General features: G+C 36.7%; 1 protein-coding gene and 1 long non-coding RNA gene across 4 annotated transcripts in view; one reads left to right on the forward strand and one right to left on the reverse strand.

Annotated features, from left to right (window-relative positions):
• Window positions 1-4,975, reverse strand: part of LOC311433465 — a 31,742-nt gene extending 26,767 nt beyond the window's left edge. For 2 of the 3 annotated variants that reach the window (XR_014690760.1, XR_014690761.1), the window contains exon 1: window positions 4,795-4,975. This is a non-coding gene — a long non-coding RNA (uncharacterized lncRNA). Of the gene's footprint in view, window positions 1-166; window positions 1,932-4,794 lie in introns of those variants that run through there. The other variant, XR_014690762.1, reaches the window with a different exon arrangement.
• Window positions 1-14,934, forward strand: part of EYS (eyes shut homolog) — a 723,774-nt gene that overhangs the window by 157,705 nt on the left and 551,135 nt on the right. Inside the window, exons 10-11 of the mRNA XM_084512624.1 lie at window positions 6,104-6,301; window positions 8,675-8,796. Of these exons, the coding sequence (XP_084368750.1) occupies window positions 6,104-6,301; window positions 8,675-8,796 (320 nt within the window). The remainder of the gene's footprint in view (window positions 1-6,103; window positions 6,302-8,674; window positions 8,797-14,934) is intronic.

Consider the following 14,934-nt stretch of genomic DNA (forward strand, 5'->3'; position numbering starts at 1 on the left):
ATTCATGGCAATGGTGAACAGACTTCAAGCCAGGCTACTCAAATCCAGTGATACCAGTGTAATAAGGTTACTGGAGCTGGATCCCCATAAAATAATCTTTTAGTTATCAGATCAGCATCATGGTTTCCATCAAAGCAGCTAGCAGAACTAGGTCAGTAACACTCACCTCGTAACTTCACAGTGTGTCTTCCTCCTCTGACCCTGTGATGCCCAGGGGTAGGTGCTTCTACCTGGTTGGTTCTTCACCTTATCTATACCTCCGTGTGGACCATTTGGCATTGATGCCACTTCGTCTGTCTTCAGAGCTTTTATTATCTGAGTTCATATTTAACACCAGTACTAAACTACATGATATTACTTAGGAAACTGACATTCAAGTGACACTCCTCTTGTTCTAGAACTAGCCACAGATAGTTTATTTTCACTATATTGTCATAATCATGCCAGCAGTTTGCAATCAGATATGTTTTGTCATTGATCCAGTCCATACTTTTACTGCAAAAATGCTGACTTTGAAAGCTGTTGTCAGATTTAATTCCTTAAAATGTTTGTAGCAAATGGCTTTTTTATTAAATTATTTTCCCCAAAGAATAACAACATTGAAGTGGTGCCATTTCTGATTATAATAGAATTCTGTAGAACGCATCACAACATTTCATGTAGAGGTTTATGCTGAGCAACTAAAAATAAACATGTGTCAATAGTTTTGCATAAGAAAATGAAAACTTATGTCAGGTAATTTATTTTCTATGCCATTTTTCTAAATTATGTTTTTGTCTTATAATAATAGCCTTAACAAATCAAAGTCTTTTTCAACAATAAATTATCTGTTTTCATTTTTCATTTATGAAACTTTGAACCTACTGTAGAAGCAACCACAGTAGAAAAGACAACTGATTAATATTAGCAGAATGACATTTCTGATTATGCAATACGCTTCTCATTCCTAAACAAAACAAAACAAAACAATGTGTTTTCCAAATAACTTATTCAGTATTTGATATATATTTTATGCTTATAAAGTCATACTAATTTGATATATTGTGCCACTGAAAACAAATCTCCTTCAACTGACTGTGTAATTTAATCACTAGTGCATATTCTTTTGTGTTTTGTTCAGTCTTATGCTAATGGAGAGATTTTTAATGCTTTAGTAAGGTAAAGGCATTCTATTCCTGTAATCAATAAAATACAGCCAAGAATTAAACAAGCAAAAAGGTTAAACTTGTGAAAGCTGTGCTGAACTTATTAACTCATTAATGAACTGGGTTTGAAACTTTCACAGTTGATCTGTTGGACATGCTTTCTCTTTTTGTCAGCTAACAATGTTTAGTGAATATTACCATTTCTACTATGTGATGACCAATTTAAAAATCCTGATATGTTAGTGAGAGAAGAAAATTTATGAAGACAGTTTATGTTATGTTTCCCTGGCATAGCTTTCCTTTCTCTCAAAAATCACACTTACTGTTTCAGAAACTTACCAGATCAAGTAAGAACTTTCCAATATTTAATTTAAAATAGATGTATTCAAATTAATCACCTAGAATTATGCATTTAATAGTTACATATTTACACTGAAATTTTTTAGCGAATATTTTACTTTAAAACAGGAGACAATGGAGACAATGCAGCAATCATTCTGATAAATCTACTTCAGTAAAGAAATATTGCATATGTACTCTGTTTGTTGCTTGATTTATCCAAATGGCTTTAAGCATACAGCTTTGTAGAAAACACTGATATGACAGCAACAGCAGCAGGGCATTCATTTCACTAACATGTAACCACCACTGCCTGATACCATCCAACTTTAATCTTTGTTTAGATATGCCCTTTTCCAAAAATTCTACTTTAAATCAGCAAGCATTCTTCTCTTACATTCTTGCTACTTGTATTGATTAGCATAACTAATCAATTATTTATTACTGAATGGTTTTCAGTATTGCACTGAAAGTAATATAAACATTTATAATCTTCTGAATAAGAGAAGAGTCTTTTACATTATTAATTCTCAACACTGAAGGTTAAAATTAATTGAGACAAGGAAAGAGACCAAGTAGGTAAGAGAATCTTCTATTTTTTCTTGTCTTATTCTTCGTCCAACCTTCCAGATTAGTATGAATGAAATCTTAGCTACTTCAGTGGCAAATAAAGATTTTCCATAGCAAAGAAAAATTTTCCATGCAGGGATATGCAAGAATGCTATGTGGGAAGAAAAGAGGTTGAATTTCCAATTAAAGTGGCTTAAGGTGAAGGTGGCTTAAAAGAAGGCAGTGAAAAAAACTGTTTCAAATAATACATAAAATTAATATTGTATAAGCAGATATGCTGACAGCAGTGTGATATGGTGATGCACTGCTCAGCTCAGTGGGGCAGGATGTGAAGGCAACCGCTCTAGAAAAGTTTAAAAAGCCATATTCAAGAAACTGGAAAAAAGCTTCGTGAACACAGGCCCTAGTTCTCACTGGGATGTTATGACGCTGACATTTCCTGGAAAGACAGTATGACAAGACTGGAAATTTTTGGACCATGCTGGGGACAGATTTTTGAAACAAGCACAGGGAAAGCTAAATATGGGATATAATTTATTGGGTTTTCTATTTCTGAATAAGCAAGAGGTAGTTTGGGGTGTAAAGATCAAAAACAGCTTTGGCAACAGTGGCAGTGAGATGATGGTGCTCATAATCCTAAGAGAAATGAGAAATGAAAGCAGCAGAATAATGACCCTGGGTATCATGGAGCTGACTTTGATTTGTTCAGGGATCTGTTTGGAAAGCTCCCATTGGAGACTGAACCAAAGGAAAAACTGATATATCTTGGGCCCACCTAAACCACGGATGGAGCTGTAACTAGCAAGGCAACAGAAGGAAACAAGAAAGAGTTCCAAAGGTCTACTGGTAACAAAAGATAAGAAAAATGAGATCCCACTGCTGAATGATGTAACAATGGCATAGAAAATTCTGAGATACTCAATGACATTTTCATGATTTTTTTTTTTACCAGTAGGGGAAGTGATCTTGCTCAGCCTGGAGAAGAGATAGTTTCATGGGGACCAAATAACAACCTGCCATTTATTTAATGTGAATTTACAGAGAAGACAGATTCAGACTCCTTTTCTCAGTGTACACAGTGAGACACCTACTCAGGCTTTCATTAAAAAACAAAAACCAACAATAAAAAAAAAAAAACAAAAAAAAAAAAAAAAAAACAAAAAAAAAACCCTTATAATCACTTACTAGATTTGAGAACAAAAATATGTCAATATTTGTTAAAAATAGGTTTATGAAAATACAGGTTACTTTGGTACCTTGCTATCTGAGACTGTTCACATTGAACCTGCTACATTTCAAGTATTTCCAAAAATCATCTCAGAAATTATGTTTGAGATAGCATCTTCACCTAATGTTTAAAATAAATTATGAGTTTCTGAGTAAGAAAAACACACATATTTATCCATAGTTCTTTAAACACCACTGTCTTTTTGAGGCACAGAGACCAACCAAAAGTTCAGCTAGTCTTTGTTTAAGGATACAGTGTTAGTGCACATGAAAAGGAAGAAGAAACCTGATATGTTTCTGAATCAGCAGAGCAAAATGTTTGGGGAAAAAAAAAAAAAAAAAAAAAAAGCATTCATAGAAGCCACATGAAACTTGGTCACAAGATAATGAGGTAAAAAGCTTGTAGATTCATTAGCATTCATATGACAGATCTGTGCACAGCCCTATTTATACCAGACAAATATTTGTAAGTAATATAAACCGGTGGCCTTTAGGACATCCACTCTCACTGTTTCTTGTCTGATTATTCTCCAACTGTTCACCAAGACTCTGTTATGCTCTTATCCAAAAAGCAGCTGGTATCCAGTGTTAGGGAATACTACAGTAGCAGAAAACTGATGCAATGTGGCATGACCTTGCTTTATCTACCAGAAATGTCTACCTCCCAAAACACTTGGCGTGTAAAAGGACAGGCAGATCTGTTTAATGCTTTTTCCATCAACCCAAAAGAAAAACAAGGACTGCATTACTGGATCATCTGACAGTTCCACTTACCATTGTGAGCCATGTGTTAAGCTTATTCATGTGGGTGTGCACTCCGCATTAGGAATCAGCAGGGTTGTCACCCATGTCAAGCTGTCCTGATATAAAGATGAAAACTTCAGGGCAAAATATCAATGTGCCATATGGCAGCGTCTGCTATGCAATCTCGGTGAATTCCATAATTGTCAACTGCTTGTGGCAGAATCACCCTGCATCGGAGAGACCACTGGCGGCATAAAGACAGGAACAACTTGTGCCATGCTTTTTCGCCTCCATCGGTGTCACTGCTGGGTCAGGGGGATGTTTATTTTGTTTGTTGTTGTTGTTTTTTACCCCAATTCTGCTCCTGCTTGTTGTTTTTGTTATCAGAAGTCTAGAGATTTCAGCCTTTAACTTACTCCACCTTACAGTGAGGATTCAGCTCACCTAGAATCCTGCTGACATTTTGGAGAGCACGTTTCATTATTATTAAGAAGACCATAGCCAGTTGACTACTATGTGATCAGCAATCCCTGTAACAAAGGAAGGCAACCAATACGGAACAGTCCAACAAAATTTTGTCTATAATGTCAGTATGAGCAAAGGAGGAGATATGTGGCTTCAGCTGACTGATGCCAATACTAAGCGTATATACAATAAATGTGAGTCTAACTGGTTGATTCCTTGTCAGGAATTCCCATCTGAAATCTTGAGTCTGAAAAGATACTGAAAATTTTCAGGACTATTATTCGAGCCACAAAATATGGCTTACCTCGTGGACTGGGTGCAGGCACCCAGGTGGCGGCAGCTGGAGGCAGTGGGGCTCCTCTGAGGGGAGGCCATGGTTGCCTTGTGTTTCAGACAGCTCCAGTGGCCCCGCTGGAGGGCACAGCTGGGCCCTGAAGCCAGAAAAGCCATGCAGCAGTTGTGTGAGAGAGGAGTGAGAAACAGCCCTGCAGACACCAGGGTTAGTAAAGAAGGAGGGGGAGGAGGAAGGAATGGCTGGGCAGCCAGAGCTGGGGCACCAGCTCAGGGGAGGTGGGCAGAGGGCCTGAAGGACAGCAAACACCAGACAACTCTTCTGCTAAGCACAGCATGGACACGGCCCAGCCTCAGCAGCTGCAGAAAGGCAAGGAAGCTCCACAGGGCCTCAGAGGAGCTTGTGCACAGTTGGTTGCAGCCCTGAAAGTCACCGAGCTCTGCCTGAAACAGCCTGAAAGAGCAGACTTGCCGTCAGCAGTGCTGAGGGAAAGAGGAGGCAGCTTTACAATCCCATTTGATCTCTGTTCTGTCTGCCCTCAGCGTTTTGAGGTTTTGCTGCTGAAAAACATGAACCAGTCTTGTTTATGTGCTAACAAAGTGAGACTCACTTTAAAGGGCCGTTTAATCTTTTTTGATCTATTTATTGAAAATTAAGAATTTAGATGAGGGCATGTGTGACCCAAGATCACCATCATACAATTCCGTGATTACCCTGGATAAATGTACATAATCTGTTACATATTGCAGTGTTTGTTAAAGTAGAAAGAGACTGTGAGAGATTTTGTATTGTAAGGCATTTTTATACACTATGGAGGAAGACACTTGTTATTAGAAAAACACATAATTTCAGTAAAATAATTTGTGTGCAGTCATGAATTGCAAGCTGAGCAGTAATATAAGGTTACTTGCATATCTTTCATGTTCAGGATTAGGGGTTAACTATAAACAACTTACATGGTAACTGAGATAATAATATCGGAAAGAAGTAACATTGAGCCATCTAACGGACAAGGATAAACAGAAAGAAAAAACAAAAACAAAAAAAAAAAAGAAAAGAAAAAAAAAGCATAAATATTCACATAACTATTTTGATTTTTAAATCCAATGTCATATGAAAAAATATATAAATTGTCTTATCTGTTTTTAATACTACAAAGCAAATAAATGTTTCTGCATGGTACTATATATATATGTATCTCTAAGACCTTCCAACTTAATTTTAAGCAGGGATCTAAAGAAAATACAGCTCATAATAGGCAGCAGCTGCAGGGATATGTTCATTAGTTAAACACTGACAGCTTTGTTATTTTCCTTTTCAGGTTCAAACTGTGAGTTTAGGCCTTGTGAGGCCAGTAATCCCTGTGAGAATGGAGCTGTGTGCATAGAAGAAATGAATGTGGATGTTTTTCCCCTTGGATTCCAGTGCCAGTGTGTGAAGGGCTTTGCAGGTCCACGCTGTGAGATCAATGTCAATGAGTGCAGTTCTAACCCTTGCCTCCACGGATACTGCTATGACAGTGAGTTCAGTCTGGTTACTCCTTTTAATGTAGAGTAGTCTTTCTGTTGAAGCATCTGTAGCTACTGAGCTGCTCTGGGGAGAGCAGTGGATAATTTACTGAAATTTAGCTTGTCTGGAGCTCCACAGCCAATGCCTGGAGGATTATTTTTGCCAAACTGCCTCAAATCCTGGCACTGAGGTTTGTGTGTTCAGGGGGTCAGAATTGCAGCTAATGAGAAATTTTAATGAGATTTGTGCTGTCTCCTTTGATACCTAAATTAGCCAAACATATCTTACACTATGCGTCTGATGAGAGAATATTCAGGTGCTGAAAAGGGGCTCACAGAGCAGTTAGGCACTGTATATATGCCTAACAATTCTAACAAGTCGAAAAACTGCATTAAATACCAAACATGCAAAATGGAGTTTCTGTTTACCTTCAAGTGCCCTGTATCATGCAACTGACTCTTACTAATAGCTATACTTACATGCTTTAGAAGCAATTTGAATTGCTCTACCGTGTTCTGTTTGGGGTGGCAGGCTAAATTACTCTACCATTATGTCTGGAGTACTTTTTGGAAAGATTTGTGGGGAAACTACCTATCAGACACTTTATGTGCTTGGTAAACAAAAGGAGAAGTGGTAATTTTCAGAGAATCTTATCAATGCAGTTGGAAAGCAGAATGATGTCTGGAGGTCACAGCCAAACCTCCTGCAGGAAGCTGGACTAATATCACTAGAACAGATCAGATGGTTTTTTTCTTGCTGATTTGAAAGCCTACAAGGATGGACAGAAATTCAGGAAACTCTTTGGGACAGCCTCTTCCACTGCAGCACTACTCCTGTAGTGATTTCCACTCCCTTCTCCCTTGATATCCCAGCTGAATCTTCCAAGTCATAGTTTTTGGCCATCGTCTCTTATATTGCCTGTCACTACTGAGAGAAATTCAGTTTTCATTATTGTAACTGCTCTTGAAGTTATTATTACCCAACCCTCTAACTATTAAACCTTCCCCAAAGGTACTAATACAAAGCAAACCCAGCTGACATAACCTTTCCTTATAGGTCCCATACTTTAAGCACTGGACAAACCTGCTTGTCTTCTGCTGCAGCCCTCTCCAGTTTTCCCATATCTCTTTCTAAATGAGAATGATGACTTGAGAATTTCCCTGAAATTCAGTATTTTTAGACAAATTTACAGAAGATCTAATTAATGTACTGTTTTTGAAAGATGTCTTAGAGATCTGACGCCAAATCGCAAAATATATCTCTGCATAATACTTTCCTAGTTAAAAATAATGATTATAAATGAGCTTTAAGAATTCCAAGTTTTCATACATGGGAATAAGGTGAGTGGTTTAAGGTGGAATACGGTTCATATTTTATCTAGTAAAGATTATTTCCCAAGATGTTTACTGATGTTTTCTATTTACTGTATATTAGTTAAGAGAGATTTTTGAACTGGAATTTAGATGAGATGTAGTAAAGTTATTCATGCTAACAAAGTGCCAGATCTCTTTGTGGGTGGCTTGTCTTTGTGTTGCCTCTGAAATTGACTTGTATCATATGGATGTCTCAGTTCATCTGCACTCTGCACACTGACTGCAGAAATGTGGAATCCTGAGGAAGGTGGGGAGCTCTGAGCAGATAAAAAATGCTGCTGCTCTGAAGGACTTAAAGCATTTAATGAATATAATAGCAACTATGTGTACAGACACAATGACAACATAGATTCTGTGGTAAATCTCAGAGATAATGAAGAACCCAGGGACCTCTTTGAGTTGATAATAAATCCAGGCCTGTAAGAGCTGCAATTATTGCTCTCACGAACTCCTTATACGAATGTAGTACTCTGAAGATTCCTCTCCCTTTAGGTCATTAACGATGAAAAACGGATAGAATTCTTATCATTAGCATGATAAGATTGAAATGAAGCATGGAAATCTATCATAGATCGAGCTGCCAATTTCAACTGAAACAAGTTTTCCTTTAATATAGTGGTATAATGTGAGGCATTCCTTACAAAACAAAACAATCTCCCCCCACCACCGAAAGCAAACAAAAACCTTACAGTGTTTAACCATTCCTATCTCAGGCACAATATTAAAGTCTTATATAGTTTCTGCACAGTTTATAAGTTGTCATCACTTTTTCAGAAGCATTGATTTATAATTCTTATATCAAAACATTGGAATTGTTTAAGTAAAATGCAGTGCAGTAATCTGTTTACATATTTTAAAAGATGTTTTGAGGTAAAGTATTTCATTTATTTCAATTTTTAACATGTCCACACCTTTCAGGTAAAGATAGTCCAAGTATTTTCCAGGGTAGTCATTTCTGTAATATACTACATTCAGTTGTTAATTCTGAAACACTCCTATCTTTGTTACAGTTGTCGATGGCTTCTATTGTTTGTGCAATCCAGGATATGCAGGACTGAAATGTGAGCAGGACATTGATGACTGCATAATCAACGCTTGTGAACACAATTCTACATGTGTTGATCTGCATTTGGTTAGTACAGAATATTTTTTAATTAAAATGATCGCTCAGTTTTCTTCCTAAAATATAAAGCAATACTATTGCAAGTTCTGAACCACCACTTAATCCATACACCTGCAGAGTTTTATAATTAGGCTTTACAGTCATTGCTTTTTTATTATTATTATTTATTTATTTATAATGATATAGGCAAAGAGGTGAGAAGAATGTTTTTACCATTTAAAATCAGTTATTCAGTCAATGTGGTTATTTGAGGAATTTTAAAAGAGGAGAATATTTTCAACTAAGTGTGTTTATGGCCTCATTGTAACCATGACAGTAATACTTGTTTACACCGATGACATTAGTCTCAAAGAGGCTTTAAAGCCATTTTGCAGAGTAAGACGCTTTTTTTTTTTTCTTTTTCTTTTTTTTTTTTTTTAAGTACTTCAGCATTTCCTTTCAGAATTCTTCAGTTTTATTAGTTCTTGAAACTTGGAAGGTGTTAAAGGTAACTTCTTTCTTCTCAGAAATAAAAACAGTCTACCAACTGATTCCTTCATGGAAGGAAAGGAGGAGAAAAAGCATTTACATTGTGTAATCTTTGGCACTAGAAGTGGCCCATGTTCTGTGTCAGACCCTCCAGGAATCTGTCAGGAATCAATTTGTTTTCAGTATGGACACTAACACTGTATAATATATGTATTGTCTTTTGGGAACATTCATACTGTCAGAGAAATTAGATGGGGTTAAAAAAAAAAAAAAAAAAAAAGGAAGGAAGAAAGTTTAGTATTATTATTTCTTCTAGTTTCTCCAAGTACACTTGTGAGAAAATGAAATTAAGGAAATGATAAACCAAGGTGTAGAATTCAGACTAAGACACCTAAAAGTTTGTGTCGATACATGAGCTAAGTGTCTAGGCACCCTCCAATGGTACTGTGAGTCCTTGATGGTGCAGTCAGCACAACCCAGAGATAATTCAGCCACAAATCTTGTAGATGTTCCCTTTGGATGATCTGAACAACCCTGTAGTGCCCCTGACTGTATGGCTAGGCTGCCCTAATGCTGAAGTAGACACCCATGTTTAGGTGTCTGCATTCCCAGTTGACTCCAATCCAAGGAGCCTGGAATTGTTGGGGGTGAGGGTGATGTCTAGTTTGGTTGGTTGGTTGGTTTGGCTTGTTTATTTTTCTTTGGTACATAGATAAAGAAATTTTGCTTCTTTCTGACAAATCATGGTGATAACCCACAGCTATCACTATTTCCTAAATTTTAACAGAAGTTACCTTCTTCAAAAGAATTTTCTCAAATTCTCTAATTTCCAGAGATTTTTCTTCTTTTCACAGTCTGAATACCTTACACATAGCATAAAACATTTTGTAAATGTACTTCAAGAACTAGTAAATGCCTTGGACAAAATTCAATGCTTGCTACAGAGACCACAGAGCTTGTGATGTTTTTGTTCTGGTCCTTGGCCATTATTGCAAATCCATATTTCTTTTTAACAATAGACTGCAAATAAAAGTTCAGGCTCTCAAACTGGACGCATATTGCCATCTTAAAATCAGGCTAGAGAGGGTTCCAGAAATAAATTTTAAGCTCAGAAGAAATGTGTTATCCTGCTATTATGAAACTGCTTTATATGTAAACATTGCATGTATTACTCCTGTCTACAGCTGATGCATTGAAATACAAAAAGTTAAAACAAACAAACAAACAAAAAAATTGTTTTTGTTTTTTAAAAAAGCAGAAGTTAAAACAAGACCTTTCCCCTCTAAAACAAGATATCAGGAATTGACAAAATTATGGGGTTCTTTGTAGGATAAACATATCATCTCACCAAGAATGTCTGCTAGGCTTCACTGAGTGGGTTGTAATATTGATCCAGGGGAGTGTTTTGTTTATGCAAAATTAAACCTGAGGAAAAATGGTAGCTCGTGGCAACTTTTAATACAATTTTAGATTTTTCTTCATATGCCTTTCATGCTTTTGTTTTCTTGATTCATTTGTGTTTGGTTTTGCCCTGCAGTAGCTATACATTTCTCATCTTCCTTGTCACAGATCTGTGACATTTTGTTGTAAATGGACTGTGACACAGCAAATCAGTGAGAAGCATGCAGACTGAGAAGCCTGACGTTAAAAAGTAAAAATTTATTGTGTATGGATTCAGTGGCTAACTAAAGGAAATAAATACGTTAGAAACTTAATGGCATGGTGTAATTTTAGACCTTGCATTTGATCTGTTTCAATGGCTTTCTCAACACGGTTCACATATGTTGTTAACATTATAGAAAACATTCAAAAGGAAATGCTCGTTCTGATGTTACTTAATGTGCACATACATGTAAGACCGTTTTGTTTTTTTTTCATTGGAAGACTATTCATTGTCATTTTTGATAGTAATGTGAATTTATGCTCATAAAAAAAAAAAAAAAGAAATACAGAATGTTCTCTACTCATTTTTAAAAGTTAGTAGCAGCTTGTAATTTGTAAGACAAGAAATAGGGAATTACTAGAAGTTTTATTTAGCTATAGCAATAGTAATGTGTTGCTATTCAATATTTAAACTTTCTCATCTCTACTCTTCTCAGAATTATATTTAATTAAAATAATACTTCTGGTACAAGTTTATGAAATAACTTTTGTGTGGTTCATCTTATATGTTGACTCCATTAAGGGACATAAAAGACTATCTCACTAAGTGACTGCATTATTCAGTTTGTATAGGATGATGTTATTTGGCATGCAATTTCCTTCTTACTGTGTTCACTATCAAAGGGTACTGAACTTCTTCCATTTCAAATGATGCAGTTTTGTACAGTAAAATTTCTCAGTGATGGATTAAGATTAATGAATTAACAATATATTCATAAAAATGGAAGAAGACTCGTTCCTCCTTCCTCAGCCAAAATATCTGTAAAAGAACACATATTGACATAATGATTTTTTAGAGGATGAATTTTCCAAGTTTAAGGGGCTCCTCCTCCTCCTTAAAAAAGGTAATAAATCGAGGAATGGGGAACTGAGGCATAATCAAGGAAGACTTAAAAACAGATGGATATCTCAGAAGATTCATAATTTCTCTATCAGCCATCCTTTTATTCCAAAGATAAATTAGAGTTGCCTTATTATACAAGTCAAGGACTAAAGATCTTAATGTGAGAAAGAATTCAAATGTACTCTGTAATTGCAACATATACTGCACAGCCTTTCCTTAAGTCTCCAGACAGGTGAAGTAAACAGCTGAATGGCACAACTAGGTCAGCTTAAGGAGGCTCTGAATTTCTACTGCATCCAAGAATTCCAGCCACCCAGGAGCTACTATACACCAAGACAAGTCACTATCAGTCATATTAGTAGACCCTTTAGTGGCTCAACAGTAATTAATTGGCTAACCCGATGCTCCATTCTGCAGTCCAACAGCTCAAATACTTGTGATGCATTTTTTCTAGGTCAAAGTGACAAGTTGACAGAGACAATTAGCATTGCCAGAAAGACACTTGTGATAGGTCTTTTTCCTCTTTGGTGTTGGTAATGTAGCATAATACAGAGCTTTAAAACTAGATAACCTTTTTATATTAACTATGCATCAGCACAAATTGGTAGAAAGAATGACACTCCTGTATGGTGGGTTGACCCCAGCTGGTGGATAAGCACCACATAGCTGCTCAGTGACTCTGTCCCCACCATGGACTGGGGGAGGTAATAGAAAGAGCAAAAACATTAAAACTTGTGGTTTCTTCGTTAGGCTGGAGGTGAGAAAAAAATTGAAAGGGGACATAGATGGGGCATCTGATCTAAACTGCCCAAAGAGATATTCCATACCTTTTGATGTCATGTTCAGCACCAAAAGCCGGGGGGAAAGGAGGAGGGGGTGATATTTGTTAGGAAGGCCTTGGTCTTCTGAAGCAATTGCTGTGCATACTGAGGCCCTGCTTCCCAGGAAGTGGCTGGATGTTACCTGCTGATGGAAATTAAAGGTGTTTTTTTTCCCCATTTGCTTCCATGCATACCTTTTGCTTTTTTTTCATTAAAATGCTTTTATCTCAGTCTACAAGATTCTTTTTTCCATCTTGTTTTCTATGCTCTCCCCATCCTGTTGAGAAAGGGGATTGAGTGTATTCATTCTGATATGAATACACTCAGTGAGTGTATTCATTCTGATACAGCTGAAGTTCCTAAATGACTAGCATATACAATTACATCATAATGGATTAGTCATTCTTTCTGGTGGTGGACCAGATTTTTAAGGTTTCTCCGTGATAAAGATTCTCAATACCATAAAATTCTCACCTGAGAAGTATTCCCAATGCTGATGTAAGACAAGTAGTGAGTAACAGCTAAAATGATAAAAACAGTGTTTTACTTAACTGCGTATGGAGAGGAGAGAACACAGCAGTCACATTCCTGAGATTCTAGCAGTGGAGTGCTCCGTGCCTGCATGCCAAAATGTAGTGACAAATATTTATAACAAAGGACTAAAAATGTATGTTGCTCAGATAAATTTAAGACAGCTATTAATGACTCAGTTCCCAGCTTTCTTCGTACTTTGAAATGGCTGGGCATCACATTAACCATATGTTAATGTATATATACATGCATTATAACAGAAATAAAGTGTTAAGGGTAAGACATATAGAATTAACAGATGACTCTTTAAAACTAGAAAAGTCATCTTACTAACATTACAGGCTCCATCTATTTTACATAGTGGGTGACAAATTATAAAGTTCTTTTATATAGAAGTTTCACGGAAGAAGAAGTAATTTTACTTATTGCAACTACTCTGAGACATGAGTAAGAGGAACCAGTTACTTTCTTCATCAGGTCTGCTAGGCCAGCAAACATTAAAAGATGTAAATACTTTTAGCATAGGTTCCTGTCCCATATATTGGTGAATATCACTCAGACCAACCAGAACTGTAATTTTGTTTTGTGAACTAACTATAAAAAAATTAAGACTTAAGACACTGAAAAAAGAGACTGATTCCAGGGCAGATTGATTTGCCACCATTTGCTGTTCATAAATCAATTACTTTTATAATATATATGTATATATTATGAAAAAATCCTGATAAAAATCTAAGTAAGTGTTTTTTAGTTTCACTATTCTAAGAAACATTTGGCCATTACTACAAAAATATTGTGAAATCTCAGATTTACATGCATGCAGAAGTAATTTAATTTTTCGGTCAAACTGATGGATCAAAATAATAGAATGAGAAGTATGAGAATGGTTGAAACGCTGTAGTGTTATTTCTGCAAAAGAAAGAGGTGTAGTCCTCAGTAGCTGAGGAAAGGAAAGGGAGACTGAAGCTTTCTGCATACAGTATATAAGTAATGAATAAAAATAGAATAAAACTGAAAGATACAAACAGTAGAATATTTTTACTAATTTGAATCTAAAGAAGCAATAATTACTTTTGTCATTTCTGTTTATAAAGTGGTAGAAGAAAAGGACTCATAACAAAGTGAATTTCAGTAACACTTTTTTTAGGAACTTATGTTTGGAAGGCTTGTATGAAGGAGGGAGGAAGGGAGAGATAGTACCATCAATACTTTTTTTTCCTCCAGGAAAGAAAAATCAGGAAAAATATTGAGAGTTAATAGACAAGAGATCTATCCAATGGATCATATTTCAAGAGCATTAACCACAAGTAGGTTAGCTCATTACCTAAGTTGTAAAAGAATGATTGATTAGAAGGAACTCTGTCATAGAGAACTATGGTTAAAAGTAATAGTTCTATTAACTATTACTACAGGCTATTAACTATTGCTACAGGCTGGGAGAGGAATGGTTGGAAAGCTGCCAGGCAGAGAAGGACCTGGGAGTGATGGTGGACAGTCGGCTGAATATGAGCCAGCAGTGTGCTCAGGTGGCCAAGAAGGCCAACGGCATCCTGGCTTGTATTAGGAACAGCGTGACCAGCAGGGCTAGGGAGGTGATCGTCCCCCTGTACTCAGCTCTGGTGAGGCTGCACCTCGAGTACTGTGTTCAGTTTTGGGCCCCTCGCTACAAGAAGGACATCGAGGTGCTTGAGCGGGTGCAGAGAAGGGCGACGAAGCTGGTGAGGGGCCTGGAGAACAAGTCCTACGAGGAGCGGCTGAGGGAGCTGGGCTTGTTCAGCCTGGAGAAGAGGAGGCTCAGGGGTGACCTTATTGCTCTTTACA

The sequence above is a fragment of the Aythya ferina genome (genome assembly GCF_964211825.1).
Source record: "Aythya ferina genome assembly, chromosome: 3".
In the NCBI taxonomy this organism is placed as follows: Eukaryota; Metazoa; Chordata; class Aves; order Anseriformes; family Anatidae; genus Aythya; species Aythya ferina.